The following is a 20,635-nucleotide window of genomic DNA, read 5'->3' as shown; positions in this document are numbered from 1 at the left end:
ACAGGACAATTTAATAACTAGTATGAAGGCAAACAGTGTTAACTGATGTGCCACTGCCCCAAAGCAGCAGAGCCACGGCCGCGACCCGATTCCCAAACACGACTCCCACCCACTGAAGCCTGCACGTCTGCCAGCCCTGGGGAGGGGGAGAGGGGCTGCAGATGCTCTCGGTCTAAGATGAGGCGCCAGAGCGCCCCGTGCACACAGCCAGAGTGTAGATGAGGCCGGCCTTCCAGAACCCACGAAGGTGACCGCCAGCCCCAGCAAAGGAGACACATAAAGGTGCTTCTGGGGCAACACGCAGCGGTGGAAAGCAATCTGTCCCCCCACAAAGGATGGGCCGCCAGACCCTGGGGCTGAAAGGCCTTCTCTCAGGAAGGCCTCTCTGTGCAAAAGGTTCAAGCTCCTGGAGATGAAGAGATTGGGCAGCAAGGTTTTGCAATCTGCTCCTGAAGACAAGTGGGGGCGGGGGCGGGACCTTGGCCTTTGACAAATCTACGCAACAGGACGTGAGTTTCAAAGATGCCCCGCTGTGAGGTGTTTAGAGCAGATCCAATAAAAAGGGGGTTCATTCATTTGCAAAGAGAAAAACCTGAGGGGAACCCACAGATGAAAGGAGGCTTGGCTGACGGTCACCGCACAAGTGTGGACCTTAACCGGAACTTCAAACACATGGAAAAAATTTAATGAAATAAAAATACTTCTAAGACAACTGCAATTGTGAACACCTTCAGGGTATCTGATGACACTAAGGGATTCCAGCTAATGTCTCAGGTGCCACCCTTGTGTCCTGTTTGGGTGGGGTTCTTGTTTTTTTAATAAGAGACACAATATCTAGGGGGAAGGGAATGGCAATGTACACACATTCTTTAGGAACATGGGCCAGTACGTAAATATCAAAAACCAAAACCCGATAAAAGAGTTAAAAGTGGCTGCGGGGGAGGGGGAGGGGAGCACAAGAGGGCAGGAAACAGCTGCAGTCTGTTTTCTAGCTGTACTTTTCTAAATTTGTGTATTATGTGAATAAAATCAAAAGTAATTAAGATAGAGGAAAAACTGGATGATGAAGTTAAATGCGATGTGGTCTTAATGGCAGAAATGTGGCTCCAGCACCCAAGGGAGCCGCTGCCGCCCGAGCCCCACTCCCCCTTCCCTGCACCCCCACACCTGGGGCCGGTCCCATCCGGGGCGTCTGGGGGCGAGGGCAGGCTCACTCGGGAGAGGCCCCCCCCTCTACCGGCAGCTGCACCCGCCAGGCCCCCCACCTGGCCTCCCCGCAGCCCCGCTTGCGGCCGCCTGAGGACACAGCCCACGGCTCCGGGCGCCAAGCGGCAGCCTCCGTCCCTAGATCCCTAGTGGCAGGCTCCTCCTGAGTGGGCAGAGCGTGTCCGGTCTCCAAGCGCCCCTCCCGCTGCCGTAGCCCCGGCCCCGCTCCGTGCCGCCCAGGCCGCCTCACCTACATCCAGGCCTCGAAAACCTGGATGATGACCATGGTGATTCGAGAGACGGAGCCCTCGGGCCCCCCGCGAGGGGACCTGGGAACCCCCCACCCAGCCCGAGGCGGAAGCCACCAGCTCCCCCGCCCCCCCAACCCCGTGGCCTCGCTGGGCAGCACCTGTCCGTCCTCAGAAGAAGTTCTTGATCAGCGGGGTCACCATCTTTACCCACAGCTTCACCTGCCGACTCGGCTGCTCGAAGGTGGCAGACGATACCACGCCTGAGCACAGGTAGAGCTGCTCCTGCTCCTGAGGAAGAGGAACAAACCATCAGGGCCTCCTGCGGCGCGGGCCGGAGGACGCGACATGTGGAGCCCCCCCGGGGGCGGGAGGGGGATGCTGGCCCGTGGGCCACCCCTTCCCTGGCAAACAAGCTCGGGAGCCCCAGCTTCGATGCTTTCGGAACGCACGGGTGTATGGAACAGGCGACACGGAGGGAAGTACAGCCGGTAGGAAAAATACTTACACGTGACCCCACTAAACGAGGTAGAGCAACTCACAGGCACGATTTTTAATTTTAACTTTTTAGGACTTTTTAATTTTTTTTAACGTTTATATTTATGTTTGAGACAGAGAGAAACAGAGCGTTGAGCGGGGGAGGGGCGGGGGAGACACAGAATCCGAAGCGGGCTCCAGGCTCCGAGCGGTCAGCACAGAGCCCGACGCGGGGCTCGAACTCATCAACCGCGAGATCGTGACCTGAGCCGAAGTCGGACGCTCCAGCGACTGAGCCACCCAGGCGCCCCTCAAAGACATGAGTTTTAAACGGGACGGTTTTTCTTTTCTCAAGTCAGCAAAAAGTGGCTTTGTGATATCGTGACCCTGTGCCGACAAGAGGTCGAGGAAACAGGCGATCTCGTGCACTGCTGATGGAAACGGGTCACGCCTGCTTTCTAGAGAGCAACAGGTATGAAAGCCTTAGGAAGCTCTGCTTGCAAGAATTTATCCCAAGAAAGGGGCCCCTGAGTGGCTTGATCAATGAAGTGTCCCACTCTTGATTTCAGCTCAGGTCACGATCTCACAGTTCGTGAGACTGCGCCCTACATCAGGCTCTGCGAGGACGGTGTGGAGCCTGCTTGGGATTCTCTCCCTCCCTCTCTCTCTGTGCCTCGCACACTCGCTCTGTCTCTCTCTCAAAATAAACTTTTTTTTTTTTAAAAAAGAATTTATCCCAAGAAAATAACTATGCACTCAAGATTTTTGTATGCTGATTATCTGTCACAGCAACATTTATGAATAGGGGAAAAACTGGAAACCACCTAAATGTCCAACACCAACTAGTCAAATATAATAAACCCCCAAGACAAACCAGCATTCACCACGATATAATCGTGTTCTAGAAGAACGACACAGAGAATATAATCCTAATGTCGTTAACAAGAAACAAGCTATGCCTCTCACAGGCACAAAAAATGAGAGGGAATCCTCAGAATGACTTCCATGAATGGAGGAGGTGTCTTCTAAGTTTTCTTCATGTCCACGATGAATGTTTACTTTATATTTAAAAACAAATTAAAAAACAAAGAAGCCTTCTCTTAAGCTGTGCTTAGAATCTTTGAGAGAAAGCTTTTTTTTTTTTTAAAAAAAAAACAATACACCCTCCAAGTCCTGTGTTCCCATTAATAAGGTATTTGAAGAAGCAGCAGGAAAGTGACCCTGACTGCCTCCACCACTCAGGGCTGAGACAGCGATCCCTCTCTGGACCTTGCATCACTCCGTCTAGAAGACACCAACTTCATCATAAGGACCGACCATCCCGCAACATCATAAGGACTGGACCAAACGGCCTCGAAGGCCCCGCCCACTGTAGCAGCAGGGGGCACCAAAGGGAGCGCGGGGAGGGCACAGCCCACGGTGCCAGGGAGCTCACGCTCCCTTCCTGGGGGCAGCGACGCCCCAGCGAGAGAGGGCAGAGGACACCTCACCCTCCAGAACACGAGGGAGCTCTGGGAAGTGTCCACGTGGAGGGCTGGGCAGACCCGGGGCCCCAACTGCATTTCTCCTGCGTGGTTTTCAGGCTCACGGCCTTCGCCACACGGAGCAGGGCACGGGCGGCACGACTACGCCGGGTGGGCTCTTCTAGGACAGCTCTCACCCTCAGGCCTCCTGACGGCGGCAGCGAGGGCCCCAGTCTCCAGCTGGACGTGCCTGGCCGGTGTGCAGATGTCTCCACAGACCCAGCTTTATGTGTTCAGATGGATACTCAGCCGAGAGTTCAAATAGATTACCAGAAACACTTAAGTTTCCTCATAGACCCCACAACGGGGCTGGAGAAGGAAGTCAGCTGATCAAGGTCACAATGCTGTTCAAGGGAGTCTTTCTTGGGTCACAAGTGGTAAACCATGTTCTCTGAACAAAACCAGGAAGCTTTCAGTTTTTATCGTGCGTACTAAGTCAAGGGAGGGACTTCGGATTCTGATAAAAATACCTCTCTATTCCCAGGGCCCAGCGTGCTACAAATAGGACCCTTCCCAGTATCCCAAGGAGAGCAGGGACACGGGCAGCCGGGGTTTTAGGGACTTTCTGGGCTGTGGGGCCACTGTTCTGGCTGGGCAGCCCCAGGATCAGGCACTATACGGGCCACCTGGCAGGGTGGGGGGAGGGCGAAGTCCCAGCATGCAGGCATACAGGTGGAACTGCCTAGAAATGAGTCTCCGCACGCCAAAGCCACAGAAATCAATGTACCCCTGAGGAAGGGAAGAGCTAAGAGCTGCAACAATCCTCCCACAACCCAAAGCCCCTGGGATTCAGGTTTGGGAAGAAAAGGAAAATATCCCAAATATGTCATTTAGGGAAAGAGCTGCTGACCGCAACCCGCCCGAATTTTCTCAAGATCCAGGATGTGGGTTCAATCCCCTTCCTTGGGCAGTGGGGGGGGGGGGGGGGGGAGCGGCCAGTACGAGGACCCTGGGCACAGGCCTGGGGGACGCGCCCCCACAAATCAACCCAGATTGTGGAGAACTTGTCCCGGCCCGAGGCCAAGTTCACACCCACAACTCTGTGCTGACCTAGGGCGGAAGTTCACGCAAGTCCAGCAGACCCCACCGGGGCGCAGCCCTGCCCCTCTCACACCAGTGGCCCCGACTGGAGCTTCAGCTCTGAGGCTTCCTCATTTTCTGGAAGCCTCACGGTAGCAAGAAACCTGCTGAGCAGATCGGATTCCGCACCGGCCACCCAGAACACAGCCACCGCCACTTCCTCTCGCCCCTGGTCGCGAAGGCCTTCCCGGCACCAAGGCCCCACTGGCCGCTGACAGGATTCCCAGATGGCAGAAGGCAGGTCCCAGGGAACAAGGCAGTTACCGTTTCCTTGTCCAGCAACAAAGGCTCCAACCGTTTCGCAACACTAATTCCCAAACACTGGAGAATAAAAGCTTAACAAAGTCAATAGCCGAAGCTTCTGAGGTCTGGCCTACAGCAGCGTTATCTGTATTCCTATGACTCAGGAGGGAAGCTGGCACCTTCCATGGAAAGGCTTTGCTGTAAAGGTCACAAATTCACGAGCCCACAGCACCGCCCTGGTCTCCTGCACAGGCACAGCACTGGTGCTCTCCGAAGTCCAGCAGCACTGCCACAGGCAGGCACAGAGTCCCACGAGAGCACCAGGGAATGCTCAGGAACTTTCTGTTTTCCTCTGAATGTAAAACGAAATATTACACCACAGAAGGAGGGCCAAGACAGCTGCTGACTCTTTGGGAACCACCCTGCGACCTGCCCCGGTGAGGAAACCAGGTTCTCCCCACTGCTGCTTCGGGCCCGAGCCGGCCGGCAGCACGGGGCCCAGGGTCTCCAACCCCAGCTCAGGACAAAGGGCTGCTCTCCCCACTTCCAAGTGGGTCTTCCAAGGGAAGCAGGAGGATCCTCGATGGGCCACCTGTTCCCGATGGCCAGCATACCCCGTGCCGAACCACCAGAGCACGCCCCACCCCCCATGCTCAGGACAACGCTGGCCTCTCGTCACGGACAGAGGAACAGAAGCCCTGTCCCAGCTGCAAGCACGAGGAAAATAGCACAATGGTTCCAAGACGCCGAAAGTCCCCGAGGAAAAGGGGGCCTGTTCGGCCAATCGCCATCCCCCTACGAGGGGGGGGGGGGGAGCTGAAGCAGCCAAGGGTTTCTGCTGGGTCCCACACATCGCCCACCTCCAGACTCTGCAAACACACCACGAGGGAACCCCGCTGCTGGCTGGCACACTTCCAGACCCTCCCCATCACCTCCTGCGCCTTCAATCCCAAGCCAGAGCACTACCAAAGGAAACCACCGGGGAGTGAGACGGAACCCAGGTGATCAGTGCACAGGGACGCTAGGGCATATGAACCTAGGAGCAGGACTGTCCAAGCCCTGGCAATGACTCAGTTCGCCACGAAGCCCCTCTGCACTGGCACTCAGGGTTCCTTACGAGGTCTGCCTCTTCTCTGCGTCCCCTGGCAGAGACACTGGCTCCCGGAGTACCCTTCCTGCCTGCGTGGCAAGCCTTCCTGCTGAGGCTGTTCACCAGAGGCCCCAAGTGAGCCTGGCTCCTCCCCCTGGTGGCCCTTCACACGGACGTGCGTTCTTACAAGAGGCTGGGGACCACAACGGATTCCTAATCTGCGTCCATGTCGCAGTGAGAAAACAATGCTCTCCTCCCGCACTGAAAGGATCCCCCCGGGGCTGTGGGGTAGGGGCCCCTCTGGGGAGCGGCCACATCTCAGGGCGGCCCCGCAGCAGGTTTCTCTCGGGACCGCCACCAGCAGACTGGGAGGACTCGCTTCTTTCTCACGCGGGAGGCGATGGCGGAGACGGCTCTCGGGGGACCCGGTGAGGTGAGCAGGGCCGAGCACCCAGCTACCCACCCCTCACCCCAGGAAATCCCACTCGTCCCAACCAACCTGGTGAAGCTGCTGCTGCAGGGCCCGGCTCTCCGTCACTATGGCGATCTGGGCCTCCAGGTCCCGGTGAACTGACCTGTACCCAAAATTAGGAGAGCCAATCAACGTGAGGCAGGGCAGGCTGCTCCCTGCCAGGTACAGCCAGAGGCCTGCAGGGAAAAGGAAACGTGCAGACAGGAAATGAGCATCTGCTGAGAGCCTCTCCATGCTTCGCTTTGTTCAACCTAAGGGAAAAGCAGCCCTGCCGGGAAGGAGCGGTCGGGCAGGACGTGCTCTCCGCCCGGGCGCTGTCAGGAGGGCACGGACCCCCGGCGTTCCCAGGAGGCCGCCTCCTCCTCTCTTGCCCAAGCACGGCGAGAAGTGGGCTCTCCAGGGAACCCCAGAGGCCGCTGCTCAGGTTCCGCTCTCACGGCCCCGTGTGGCAGCCCCTCCCGGAGACCTCAGGGCCCCTAGGCCCCCCTCCGAACAGCCTCAGCCACATCTTGGCCACTGAAACGCGGAACCCACCCTGGCCAGAGGCTCCACGGTCCTGCCATGAGCACTGAGGGGATGAAGTAAGTGCACCAGAGTCCAGTCTGTACCTGCTTCTCAGGAAAGACACCCCCCCGTGCTAAGAAGGTGGACGAGGGAACGGCAGGTTCGTCCACCCAAGCCCGCAGGCACGGGGCTGTCCCACGGGTGTGACAGAGGCTCTTGGTAAGCACAGGTTACTCCGTTCTGCACCCCTTCCCACCTACGGACACGCGATTCTCCGACTCAGGCTGCCGACACACCACGCCCAAAGGGACACCAGAAGTGAGTGCCCGCTGGGGACCCGAGGACATCCAACCAGACAGGCAAAGCCCACGAGAGGCCAGCGGAGGAGAGAACCCAAGAGGCGCCGTAAGCTTCCGTCCCACCCCAGAAAACACTGTTCCCCCTATCTTGCCAGGAGATGAGCCAGCCGACGGCACAGCCAGAGAAAAGGCCGGGCACAGGATGAGGCGATGGGGGGTACAGGGTCCTGCCTCGTCAGACAAGAGGCAGGTCTTCCACTGTGTCCTCCCATCCCGAGTCCCAAGGCCTGCCCGGACGGCCCAGTGCCCATCACAACTACTTCTGAAAAGACTGTCCCAAACCTGACCTCCCCGGGACATCTACTGCCCTAGACTTCCTTCCTCCTACGCGACCCCAGACCTGGGTCTGGCCCCCGTCTTTTCCTGCACGTTACACCCAGGACGCTCAGCCCAGAAAACCCAGCCCAACATCCGGTGCCCAAGTTGGCCGCGGCTCCCCCGCAGGGTTCCCCTGCTCAGGGCCAGCCTCCTCACACCCTCCCACCACCGCTGGTCCCTCCTCTGCCAACACGGCCCTTTCAAAGGGCCCTCGGGCGCGCATGACCATCGTGAGCGAATCAACGACGTACTACACGCCAAGGAGCCTAAAATAGAAGGCCATTTCCTAATTCTCACTCAGAGCAAGAGCATTTCCAAGAATATCTTGGGTAAGAGATGACGGTGCTCTGCTGCCTGTTCCTGTAATGTGCTCGACCCTCCCCCCCGCCCCCCCACACACAGGGGCCACATCAAAGCTGCTCGCCTGACTGTATCGCTCAGGCAACTGCACCGTCCCATGGGGCCACTGCCGCACAGGCAACCACTCGGCTCCCCTCATCTCGTGTCAAGAGACCACGGGGTGGGCCAGATGCCCAGCGAGGTCCACTGGAATGGCTGCGCCTCGGCCACTGCAGTTCTGGCTCTCTGCCTACGCCAGGCTCCGCCTCTCCTGCCCCTCCTCTCCACGCAGCCCGGAGCTGGGGGGACAGGGCCAGGGACAGAGGAAAGGCCGCCTGCCATCGCTGTTCCAACTCTTGCGATGGGCTCAGAAAGACTGAAAGGCACCGGGGCTGCTGAGTGCCGCCCATCCAGCTGGCTCTCCCAAGCCCACTCTGATGGGACAGGGCCAGCGAGCGGTAGGGAGGCCCGACCCCAGCTAAGGCTGATGTGAATCACGCCACCCTGCGTGTGTCCATCCAAGGCTCCTGGACTGCGGGGCCCGGCAGGGAAGGCCAACAGGACCCGGTCCCGTGTGTACTTTTTATTTCTGAAATCTGCCTAAACGTAGACGGCTTCCTCCTGAGGCAACCTAGGGGCCAGCCACGGGAGGTGGGCGGCCCATCCCCAGCCCCCTCCGACGGCTCCTTGTGCCCGCCACCGCTCCCCAGCCTGATTTCACTACCGGCCCCTGAAGAGCTTCCGTAGACCCGTTTTTCCTAATCGCCAACCCCGAAAGCTCTCTTGTTCTCTGATGAAGGGGAGCACGCAGCCTGTGACCGCCCCACCACCTTCCTCTGTAGGCCCATGTGGACCACGATCTTTCTCCACCCGAAGGACGTAAAGACCACAGATGGCGAGGCCCCGCTGTACCCGTGCCCCAGGGGCTCAGGACGCAGCCCCAGGAACAGCCAGCCCCTCTGGGTGCAAAGCTCCACGAGGCGGATGTCTCACCCCTGGGCCAGGCCCCCAGGACAGTGGGAAACTTTCATTCGGGCAGGAGCTGTAGCGGGCAGGAGCTACAGCGGGTGCATCCCTGCTCCGGGCCTGAGCGGGGGAGGGGAGGGGCGGGGGCTCAGGGCACTTCCCAGCAGGGCCATGAGCCTGTTATCAAGGCCGGGCCTGACCTTTGTGCTAAACACCAATCACTCTATGACCTACCACACTCTGCAGCCGAAGGGACCGCACTGACAGCACAGAGGGGACTGGCTGGGGACGGTCCTCAGGCCCTGAGAGAGCATCCTGGGGGGGGGGGGGGGGATGCAGATGACTGTACTGAGCCCCAAGGCTACTGCTGGCTCTAGGCTCTAGAAGGAGAACCCCTACTCCCCCCACCGCCCCTGGGGCCACCTCTGCTGCTCTGCCTGCACCTCCAGTCCCTTCAGCACGCGGTCCCAGCATCGTGCCACAGAGTAAACCTGGTGACTTGATGGCTCCCACGGTGCTCACTCACCGGGCCTCTGGGCCTTCCTGATGGGCCCCGGCCACCTGCCAGCCTCACTGCCCCCCGAGGCCGCCCCCCTCACTCGTCATGCCCCTCGAGGTCTCGGGGCTTCACATTCCTGCTCCCTCTGCCTGGACCCTTGGGCCGGGGACTGCGTTCAGTGTCCCGTCCACAGAGAGGCCTTCCCGACACCCCCATTTAACAGATCTGTTCCCTCCCCTTGCTCTGGTCTTCTCCATAACCCTCTCCACCACTGGACATTGTATCTGAATAGAGTCATCGGCCCATTATTTGTTTCCTATTAAACCAGACATCCTGAGAGGACAGGGGCTTTGTCTTGTCCCCAGTGACTTATTCCCAACCTCAAATGCTGCCTGGCACACAGCAGACACTCAATAAATATTTGTTTAAACAAATGAGGCTAAAAGTGCATCTTCTGACACATGATGATGAAGTACAAAAAGCTCTGAGTTCTAAAGCGAGAGCTCAGGAACGCTTCTGAGTATCACTCCAAGGAAACATTTTTTTTAATCTTTTTTTTTACATTTATTTATTTTTGAGAAACAGAGTGAGACAAAGCGTGAGCGGGGCAGGGGCAGAAAGAGAAGGAGACACAGAACCTGAAGCAGGCTCCAGGCTCTGAGCAAGCGGTCAGCACAGAGCCCGATGTGGGGCTCGAACCCACGAACTGTGAGATCATGACCTGAGCCGAACTCAGACGCTCAACCGACTGAGCCACCCAGGCGCCCCAAAAAATTTTACCTTATGCACCCCTCCTGCATCTCTGCCACAGTATTTGGCAATACATTTCAGAGGCTCTCAGACCCGTATAAAAATAACAGGGAACAGGAGACATCACAGCCTTGCGCTAAGAGGAGTAAGCACCCGCCTGTTACACTCCGGGCCACAAAGAGGCTGTCTGCCCTGGTGTGCACCTGCCAGCGCCCAGGTGAGACACACGTGCCCTGGGCACACAGGGCGCGGCTGCCCGGCCTGCACTGCAAGCTCACCTTTGGGCACTACGCCAACCGGCCGCCTTTCGGGAAAGCAGTAAAAATAGTGACAATTCTCACAATCATTAACAGATTCCTCTGTCAGCAGGAGCCAGAAATCTCTTAATCCCACAGCCCTGCCCCGCCCTAGCCACACACCATGCTCTCAGTGCTAGGATACCACACCCAGATGAAATCTAAGCCAACACCTCAAAACTCATTTTCTGATCCTGCCCCTGAAATGTCCTCCAGCGTGGACGTGGCCCCTGCCCGACGGGGCTGCGGCAAAGCCGCGTGCCTCTTGCTCCAGCCAGAAGCCCCACAATGGGACAGCAGATCAGGCCACTCCCCTGCTGGAAGCGGGAGAGGTGAGAAGCAGGCCACACACACACACACACACACACACACACACACACACACACACGGCACCCTCACTCAGGCACCCCTGCGGCTGCTGCCTCTCCAAGACCTCAAGAGGTTAGCTTGTTGGCACGGCACGTGGCCGATACGGTGCTGACGACCGCCAAGAAGGCCACTCTGCACCTGGCCCCTGTACCCCACTCTCCACCAGGATCAGGTTTCCAAGGGGAATCCCTGTAGCAGCCGAGGTGTCCTTCGGTAGGTGGGTGGAGAAATAAACTGTGGTCCGTCCAGACAACGGAATGTTACTTAGCACTAAATGCCAAGAGCTGTGAAGCCACGAAAAGACGTCGGGTTTACGAACCTCAAACGCACCTCACTAAGTAAAAGAAACCAGTCTGAAAGAGTCACGGGCTGTGTGATTCCAACTGTATGACATTCTGGAAAAGGTGAAAACATGGAAACAGTGAAAGGACCAGCGGCTGCCAGGATTCGGGGGGAAATGGGAGGGACAGACAGGAAGCACGGAGGGTGTTTAGGGCAGTGAAACCCTCCGTATAATACAGTGACAATGGGCACATGTCCTCCTCCGTGGGAACTCACGAATGCACAAGATGAGCCTCAATATACAGCATGGACTCTGGGTGATACCACGTGTCGACGTCAGCTGATCGGTGAGAATGACTGTGCCTTTCTGGTGCCGGATGCTGACGGGAGGGGGGAGGCTGTGCGTAGGGGGAGGGGGGCAGGGTAAGGGCAATCTCTGTGCCTTCCTCCCAATTTTGCTCTGAACCCAAACCGCTCTAAAAAAAAAATTAAGTCTCCTGGAAGTAAATGCATGAAATAAGAGTATAAATTGTCATTTAAAAGGGGAAAAATAATTACTTAAGCCGTGAAGGGCCACACTGGGCACTAATGCCCACGCAGTAAACCAGAGCAGGTATGGAAAAAAGAAACGTGGCTGGACGCCCAGCGCCTCTTCACGTGAGCCGCCAGCAGCACTCGTGGTGTATCCTGCTCGCGGAACCTCACCCAGGCTTCCAGACTCCAAGTCTGGTGCCTCCTCAGCATTCCGAATAGGTGGCCTTTGCAAAACCCCGAAGAACACTAGACAAACCACGTGGCAAAACTCTCTGGGGTACGTGCCTTTAAACAGTGGAAGGTTTCTCTGGTACTTTGAGGCAATGTGAAAATGGGGTAGAAGGGCACCCGGGGGCTCAGTCGGTTGAGCGGCCGACTCTTGATTTCAGCTCAGGTCGTGATCCCGGGGTCGTGAGACCCAGCCCTGGGTCAGGCTCCTCAGTGAGCACGGAACCCGCTGGGGATTCTGGCTCTCTCTCCCTCTGCCCCTCCCCTGCACACTCTCTCCCTCTCTCCAAAATAAAAAAATAAAAATAGATAAATAGATAAAACACAATAAAAAAATTTTTTTAAGCCATCTATGCTCCAGTCTGCTACGGGATCAGCCAAGCATGCCAGTGAGACACGCCTCTACTCAGGAGCCCACCGACCAGAACAAGTGCTGTTTTCACAGCTACCTTGCTCCGTCTCTCCAAAGACGCCTCTGAACCACCGCTTGACATCCTCACACTTGATAGGCAGGAGAAGACTGAAGGACGCCCCCCAGCCCTTGGAACTCCCTGCCATTCCCTGGCACCTGCTGACCGGTGCGGTCACTTCCACGAGGAGGATTCCACCTTCCCCCCCCCCCCCCCCCCCCCCCCCGTTAGCTTCCTGCGGGCAGGGAGCACGCAGACTGTTCCTGCATCACCACACTCACGAGGCCACCGGTAGGTTCAACGCAGAGCCCCTCCCTGCCCGACTCCTAGGGGGCGCGGCGCTGTTGGATCCACAAGGATATGCACGTGGCAAACGTGGGGTCCAGCTCCCTCTCCTCACCAAGGGCTTCTGGGAGCATGAGGAGTCAAGATCAGCCAGGCCCGTCCTGCGGGAGCCTGGATAAGGCCATCAGGGTACCGGCTACTCAGCCATCGACAGGAACGAACAGACGCTCCACTTGTCCCCGGGCACAGGCCTGGCCGAGAGTAGACAGCAAACCCAGCCCTCTCCCCCACCGGCACCTGGGCTGCCTGCTCCTCTCGGAGGCCGCTTCGGGCAGAGTGAGCATCCAGGGATGAGCCAGAAAAGGGGGCTGACTTAGGACCCCCGGCCAGTACCGATCACAGTCACAGGAGAGGATCCTGGGCTCTCCAACACGGAGGGATCTCTGACCCCTGGCTCCTCCTCACGGGCCCATCCCCCATTCTGTTTCTCACACACGTGCCCTGGGATCCCCGCCTTCCCCACTAACCCAGTGCTCCCAGGAGTGCAGGGCCCCACCCGAGGGGGGGGGGGGCGGGGGCAGGAACATGCCAGTCCGGGAAAAGGCGAGACGCACTGGAAAAGCCGGTTGGGTGTTTCTGTTTCAACGGTAACTGGGGAGTCGCTGCACGTTTATCAGCGCGGCTTCAGGGAAATAACCCCCAGCCCGGTCACAACTGTCAGGCCAGGCTGAGCTGGGAGCCCTGAATGCCAAGGGACCTCCTCGCTGATCTCACCACGGGACAGACCGGGAGCGGGCGCCGTCTAGGCGGACCCCACACAGCTCCCCAGGTCCTCGCGTCCTCTCGGAAAAACAAAGCTTCTCCCGCCGTCCGGCTGCCGTCTTCGATACCCCACACCAAGGCAGCGTTGTCATTCTCAGAAGTAACGAAACCAACCCTGAGATACTGCCCACACCCTCGCTGGCTTAGCCCCACCTGTGCGGTGCAGCCCACCAGCGCCAGCACTCGGGGACAGTTCACTTCCACACCCAGGGCCTCCGAGCGGGAAGTGGGAACCACCCTCGAGGCCGGAAGCTTCACCCTTCTGAGCGGTGACAGTGACTCTCGAGGCATCAGAAACTGGAGAGGTTTTTTTTTGTGTGTGAATGCCACATTGGATTCGTCCCCGAGAGAGCTGGATGCAGGTCTAGGGCAACCTGGGCGTCAGTATTTATCAAGTACCCACGGGTGAAGAGCACCGACGTAACAGAAAAAGAGTCCCACCCAATGATCCCCAAGGGACCTCAAATCTAAACAACACAGACAAGCGGCCGTGGCCGTCTGCAGCCCGGACTCCCAGTCCGGGACCAGAGGTCAAGGTACCGCCGTCTGCTCCCTCCTCGACCAGCCCTTGAGCAAGACTCCAGGGCCAGCACGAGAGCACAAGGGGCCTCCGGACCACCAAAGAGAAGCCAGAAAAGCCACGTCCGTCACTCGTGGCCGGGGGCTCTCTGTGCCAGTCACTCTTCCTTCAACACAGGACTATGACCCGTGGAGCATGGGAAGGAGTGACTACACGTGAGGCAGGTGCCCTCGAGGCATCAGGCAGCAGCGGGGACAATCCCTCTGCGGAGCACACGGTTTTAAACCCGTTTATCCCCATCTCAGACCACATTCCTGGGATTACGGCACGTGTGGGCTGCCCCGGCAACGCACACCCATGCCTGCGGGGGACCATAACCCACATACGGTTCAGACCACGGCCCACGTGGGGGCAGCGCTGTGCGGCTAAAAACGGAAAGGACAGGGCCTCGATCTTCACAGCTATGAAAAAAAGAGGAAGATTCACACAGAGGAAAACGAACCGCAGTGGCGAGGCAAAGACCGAAAACCGGGCTGTTTAATGCCAAATAAATAACGCCTCACGAACCCTCCGTCCCCGAGGAGGGCATGGCCAACACGGGAAAACTCCCGATGACCAAGTGAAGGCGACATCACGCACCTCTTCACCCATCCGAGAAGTTACGCGTACGCTTTCTAAAAGAGCCGCCCCAGCCACGGGAGGTTTTAACTTCCGGGCGCAAAAAGGGAGAAACAGGCGCAACCGAAACACGCTCAGACACGAGGCTGCGGCACGGGCGCCCCGGCGGCTGGGAGCACAGGACAGGAGGAGGGCCGAGCGCTGGCGAACGGGCGAGCCCCGCCGCCGCCGCGTACCTTTGGCGTGGAACGTCCAGCCCCTCCGCCAGTACTCCTGCAGCCGCACCCGCTCCTGCTGCCCCAGGCTGCACACCTCGCCGTAGAACTGCCGCTCGATGTGCACGTAGGCGGCCGGGATGGCACCCGCCACCCCCTTGGCCCCGAAGAAGCCGTTCACCTCCGGGGAGGCCAGCAGGATCTGGTACTCGGCCCGCGTGCCCAAGACCAGGTCCATGTAGGCCTGGGTCAGGTTGAAGTAGCCAGTGGTGAGGTAGACCTTGGCGCCTCGCTCAGCCTCCGTCAGCAGGGTCTCGGTGACGATCTCGTCAATCTGGATCTCAAAGGGCTTCATCTGGATCAGTGGGTAAATCCAGGTGTCGGGGGCCGGCCTCCGGTCACCAGCAGCTGCCGCGTCCTCCTGGGTCAAGAGGGAGTCGCTGTGGAAGGTCTGGGCGTGCAGCACTTGCTGGCGGGCCCTGGCTGAGTTGATCACATCCATAACCCTCTTGTTGGCCGCCCTGCAGTATGCGGCCCGGTCACCTGCAGGGACACAGGGAGGGAGGAAAGCGGAGGCTCTGGACTCCTGCCTGGCACGGGGACGCGGCACGAGACAGGCAAGCGCAGATGCCCCAACTGACCGTCTGGCGACACGCTCCCGCGGAGCGCAGGCAGCAGGCCGCAAGCAAGGCTCCCCCGTGGGGGCCTCTGTCAGTTCCACGTACTCGAAGTTCAAAAACAGACCAGACTACTTGAGGGGGACAGAGACGAGGGGAGCGGGACCTCGGGATGCGGTGCCTGGGAAGGGCCTGTGACGCACACGCTCCCGACCCGCACGCCGGGGGCTGGCGCTCGGCACGCAGGCTGCACCTGAGCGAGAGCGTTTAACAAAGGCGCGTGTGGGTGTGCGAACCACAGAGCGTGGGCACAACTGCGGGCCGAGCGAGCTCCACACGGTGGGAGCGGGGCCCTCGAGGTACAGCGTGGGGACAGACAGGCTCGGGGCCCCGCGTGTCTACACGAGACACTGGTGGCGAGCGGCCGTCTGGACACACAGGACAGACGAGAAAGGACCATAAACGCTATCGGAAGGTGAACACTAACGAGTCAGCATCCGACCTGAGCCGTCGGGGTGAGACCACAAGCCCAGCAGGAGCAGGGAGAGAACGAAGAGCAGAAGGGAAGAGAAGAGGACACTGAGTGTCAGTGCTGTGCAAAGCCGGCCCTCTGGGGAGATGAGGCGACAGCAGGCCCCAGGCAACACCGAGCCAAGCGTCCGAGAGGGACGGACCGGGACGGCCGCCCCGGTCCTTACTTGCTCCCACGCCTGAGCGCCTTTGGGGGTGGGCTCCGGGACAAGAAGGGGTGCTCTGTGCAAACCGTGTCACGGTGACAGCAGCACCCACACGGGAGGAGGTGCCACCCACCACAGGAGGTCTCAGGCTGTCCTTCTGAGTGTCGTGAGTGTCCCCTGCGTCCCTCCGAGCCACTGTGGTCCCCAGAGCACATCTGTGCAGGCCCGGCCGCCCCCACCTGCCCCCTTTGCGTGTTGACTCATCCTTCCCAGAACGCGGGGCCCTCTTCTCTGCATATTCATGCCTGGCCTGTAAAGTCAGACCAGGGGTCAGCCGATGTTTCCTGTATGGGCCAGATAGCTGAGTATTTCGGGCTCTGTGAGCCAAAGGGCAAAACTGAGGATAACACGTAAGTATTCGTACGACAAGAGAGAAAACAAATTTCCACAATTTTTTTTTATTGATGAAAATGGAAAATACCATAGCAGTAACTGAGCGTCCAGGCCGGCAGCAGGCAGGGCAGGCACCCGGCTCACAGACTAGCGCCCTGGACAGGGGCTCTTGTCCTTATACGGTCAGCGCTTACCCCTCCCCACGCTGCTGACACTGTTGCAAATTCAGCAGCAGGCCTTCCCAAAGGCCACCAGGAAGCCACAGGAATCACAGGAATGCAAATGCCCCCAGAACGCTAGCTGCCAGGGTTTGCCTGTCTCCAGGGAGCAGAGCTGAGGGCTCTCCCATTTCACTTTCCAGGCAGGAGGCCACAGGCCTCCGCGGAGCTGAGAGCCACAGAGCCTCTCGCTCCCCGCTGGGGAACTGGCCCTGGGGGGGGGGCTGCTTCCTGTAAGCGCAGGCCAGACCCCTGCCAGGCCAGGTCCCCTCCCCCAGGCACCGGCTGAAGCCCGCCCTCCCGCCTTCCCTGGACCCACAGAGCAGCACCGACGGCCCGTGAGTCACCTCTGGCGGCAGAGACACAAGCAGAACGAGGCTCTGCCACCCAAGGGTCGCCGGCCCGCAGCCAGGCCGCCAGAGGCGTGCTCACCACAGCCGGCGGCCCCGCCCGCCAGCTCAGGAGGGCAGCGGAGCCCAGGACCCTACCTTTGTAAGGATGCACCATCCCTTCCACCACCTGCACCGTGTCATCCCCCTGCAACTGCAGGGACACGTCCCCCACCGCATCCACCAGCTCTGTGAAGAAGTCTGCGATCTCGGGGCAGTCCTGCAAGAACACGTAGCGGTCCTGACGGTTGGTGAAGTAGGAGTCGCTCAGGTTCGCGCTGCAGGGAGGAAACAAGCAGCTGAGGACTCGGGCAGGACCGCGGCGGGTCCCGGGGAACCAGCAGGGACGGGGCAGTGACAAACACGGACGAGGACCCCACGGCAGAGACCGAGTAACCAGCAGCTCCCCTGAGCGTGAGGTGACACGAAGGAGGGAGCCGCAGAGCCCCGCCCCTCAGAGTTGGCAATCAGCTGAGAGGAGAACGCCACTTATAAAGCCAACTACCCCACGGGGCTCGTCACCGACGCCCGGGCTTTAGAATCAGAAGACGTGGACCCGCCATTCCGGCTTGTTCTTCCTGTGTCACTGGTCTAGTCTCCCGTGGATACAGCGAGGAGAGCACGACGCGGGTCTCCGCGGGGGTCACAGCGACAGCACACACAGGGCGCAGGGCGGGGCCTGGCAGCCACCAAGCGCTCTGCAAGCCACGGCTCCCTCCTGACGGCCCTTGGCGGGCCTCCCGCTGCCACGGCAGACGCGCTGCCGCGGAAGACACTGACACGGTGTGACGACTAGACCAGAAACCTACGACCACGTTCTCGGAGGCTTACGAAGATGGGTCTTCCCTTCTCTGTGTTCTGCAAACCTCTGCCCTGAACGATATCAAGGGGAGGTCCCGGACGGAAGGCAGCAAACTAACCCACTCAAGATGACGTTGTTGTCAAAGAGGTACACCTTAATGTGCTGCAGGCCGATAGTCTCATTGAAGCGCTCGGGGATCAGGAGCCGGAGAAGCCCACGGAGGTTAGGCGTGTGGAAGAGGGAGACGCGAACCTGCTCTGGAAATCTCTGCAGCAGCGGGAGCAGCATCGTACGTGAGTTCTTCCTACCTAAACACGTGGGCAAGGGGAAGGACGAGGATGGGCGATTCACACCAGGAAAAACACCCCGCCAGCCGGGGGGGGGAACCACCTACCGCCCATCACAATCGGCCAGAACCCCTGGTGCCATCGCGAGCCCGAGGGGCTCAGACCGAATTCAGCTCTGGACACCACCACGTCTCAGAGCAAGACCGGAGCGGTCGGTGCAGCAGACGCCTGCCATTTGGGCACCCGGCACCCATTCACCCCACCCCACCCCCGCCCCGGGAACTGTACCCAAGTCCCTCCCAGGGGTACCACCCGCTCCACTCTCGGCGTATCTACTCGGCGTAAAGAGGGCTCCACCCACCCTGAACCCTCACCCCAGCTCCACGGGAGGGCGCCCGGGCCCAGGCGGGGCCGGTCAGCGCGAGACAAGGACAAGATGTCACGGCCAGATGGGCCTGGGGCCGCCAAGGGCCACCGCGTGGAGCCCGAGAATAAAGCCAGCCCAAAGGAAGGAGGGCCGGCAGATGAGTCCTGGTGAACACCCAACCCCCCAAATCAACCTGCCCAGAGCGGGTCAGTCATGGGAGTCAAAAACAGTCTCTTTTTGGCCTAAGTTGTTTTTCCTTGGGCTTCCAGTCACTTGCTACGGAAGGAATGCTGATACTCTGGGCTGTCTTCAAACAGCCTTGCCTCTGCCCGGGACGGGGGAGACGAGAGCGTAAGTCGTGAAACAGGCTCCGAAAGAGGCAAACTCGGGGCAGGGAACGTGTCAGCCCTACCTCTTGAGCCCCGTGTAAAGTCCAAGAGAATGGACACCTTGAGGTCTGAAGGAAACTTTGCTTGGAGTGACTTTTCTAGAGTGCTTTCCAGGCAATCTACCTACCAAGGAGAGAACCCAAAAGAACAAAAGTATAAGATCCAAAAAGATGATTAGGTATTAAAAAAAAGGATCTACTTTCCAGGTAACACACGCCCCCCCCCCCCCCCCCCAAGCTGCGCCCAGTCCTCTCGGAACACACACACACACACACACACACACACACACACACACACACACGTGCCCCGAGTGCTCAAGAGTCCGTACCACAGAGACCAGTAACAGTAACCAGGTGACGCCACCTGGCACCCTTCTCCAGCCGGGCCTTAAGGAAGAGAGGGTCTGTGGGTCAGAGACACGTTGCCCGAGCAGTCTGGACCTTGCCACTCTTGGAAAGGCTAAGAAAGACACCAGTGCTCGCACATTTCAACGGACAATCCCCACCGACACACGGCAAACAGTGCCTACACGCGGAGAGCACTTGGTAAATATTTGCTGAGCCGATGAATCCAACACACAACCTGCCCGCTGGCCACTCTCCATGAGCTGGACGTGACAGTCTTCTCCCAGAAGAACAAACAGGCTTCCCAAGCCTGCTGCTAAAAGCATGTCCTGAAGGCAGAGGGAGGCCTCCCTCTCAGAGCGGGAGAGGACAGAGTGCTTCTGACCCGGCGTCCCTCGTCCTCTGCCCCCCATCCCCGGCATCCTTCCCCAGCCCCTAGCTGTGCATTTCTGGACAGCGACGAACAAGAGAACGCCGTGGGCGCCAGGCCCGTCTCACCGCGTCAGAGTGCAAGGCGTCCTGAAATGAGGATAACAGAAGCCCCTCACGCGCGCTCACGTGAAGTCAGCCTACGCGCCGTGCCCGCGCACCGCACCCCGCGCCGCGTGCACCAGTGGGTTCCGCTCCTTCCCATCTGGCCCACGTCACCGTGGGCGACGGCAGGTCCGGGCGGAACGAGCTGACCCCAGCCCAGGCGCCTGACCCCAGCCCGACCCGCACGCCACTCATTTGTCTAGGACGGGGTCAGAAAATCTTTTCTGTAAAGGGCCAGGGAGTAAATACTCTGGGTCCGGTGGGCCGGATGGTCCCTGTCACAACCACCCAGCCCTGCAGTCCCGGCAAGAGAGCAGCCACAGACAACACGTTTGTGAGCGAGCATGGCCGTGTTCCAACAAAGCTTTGTTTATGGACACGGGAATCTGAATTTCACACATTTTTCCTGTGTCACAGATAGCCGCCTCCTTTTCATTTTTCCCCCAATCATTCGAAAACACAAAAACCATTCTTAACCCACAGGCCATACAAAAACAGGCGGCAGGCCAGACGTGGCCTGCTGAGCCCTGGACTGGCAGACACGAGCAGCCCAGGAAGCCCTGTGCAGGGTGAGGAGGACGCGTGAGCAAGGAGGAGCTCTCCCCCGCACCCCTCATTGGCCCTCCTAACACACCAGACAACCAGCAGCCGGCGGGGAGGCTTGACCCCAACTTCCCAGGGCCGTGTGGCCGGTGAGGGTGGGGGGGGGAGTCAGAGCGAATCTGCTGCCGTGGGGACCACCCCACCTGAAACCTTACCAGTTCCTGTTCCAGAGGACCCGTCCCCAGGTAGAGAGACGCCATCACGACCCGTCTCTTCGCCACTTTTATCTGGCCCTGAAAGAGGAAAAACAGTTGCCGATTGTTCCCAACAGCCCACTGAGAAAACGTACAAGCCTCCAGGCTGAGCTCGCTTACGCCTTACGGTGAGCTACCAAGTAAGGCCCCACGACCCTAATTTAAAAT

General features: G+C 59.2%; 1 protein-coding gene across 2 annotated transcripts in view; it reads right to left on the bottom strand.

Moving 5' to 3' along the window:
- Positions 1 to 20,635, bottom strand: part of PGS1 (phosphatidylglycerophosphate synthase 1) — a 35,027-nt gene that overhangs the window by 2,539 nt on the left and 11,853 nt on the right. The window contains exons 3-9 of one of the 2 annotated variants that reach the window (XM_086688182.1): positions 20,429 to 20,506; positions 18,816 to 18,915; positions 17,868 to 18,057; positions 17,047 to 17,225; positions 14,675 to 15,196; positions 6,367 to 6,515; positions 1,616 to 1,745 (exon numbers count right to left, since the gene is read on the bottom strand). In XM_086688182.1, coding sequence (XP_086544308.1) covers positions 1,626 to 1,745; positions 6,367 to 6,515; positions 14,675 to 15,196; positions 17,047 to 17,225; positions 17,868 to 18,057; positions 18,816 to 18,915; positions 20,429 to 20,506 — 1,338 coding nt within the window. In that variant the 3' untranslated portion in view covers positions 1,616 to 1,625. Of the gene's footprint in view, positions 1 to 1,615; positions 1,746 to 6,366; positions 6,516 to 14,674; positions 15,197 to 17,046; positions 17,226 to 17,867; positions 18,058 to 18,815; positions 18,916 to 20,428; positions 20,507 to 20,635 lie in introns of those variants that run through there. The other variant, XM_086688183.1, reaches the window with a different exon arrangement.

This window comes from Puma concolor, chromosome E1 (assembly GCF_028749965.1).
Source record: "Puma concolor isolate L17-30 chromosome E1, mPumCon1.1.hap2, whole genome shotgun sequence".
Lineage (NCBI taxonomy): Eukaryota > Metazoa > Chordata > Mammalia > Carnivora > Felidae > Puma > Puma concolor.
Note: the sequence above shows the minus strand (reverse complement) of the source record. Positions and strands in the feature narration are given on the sequence as shown.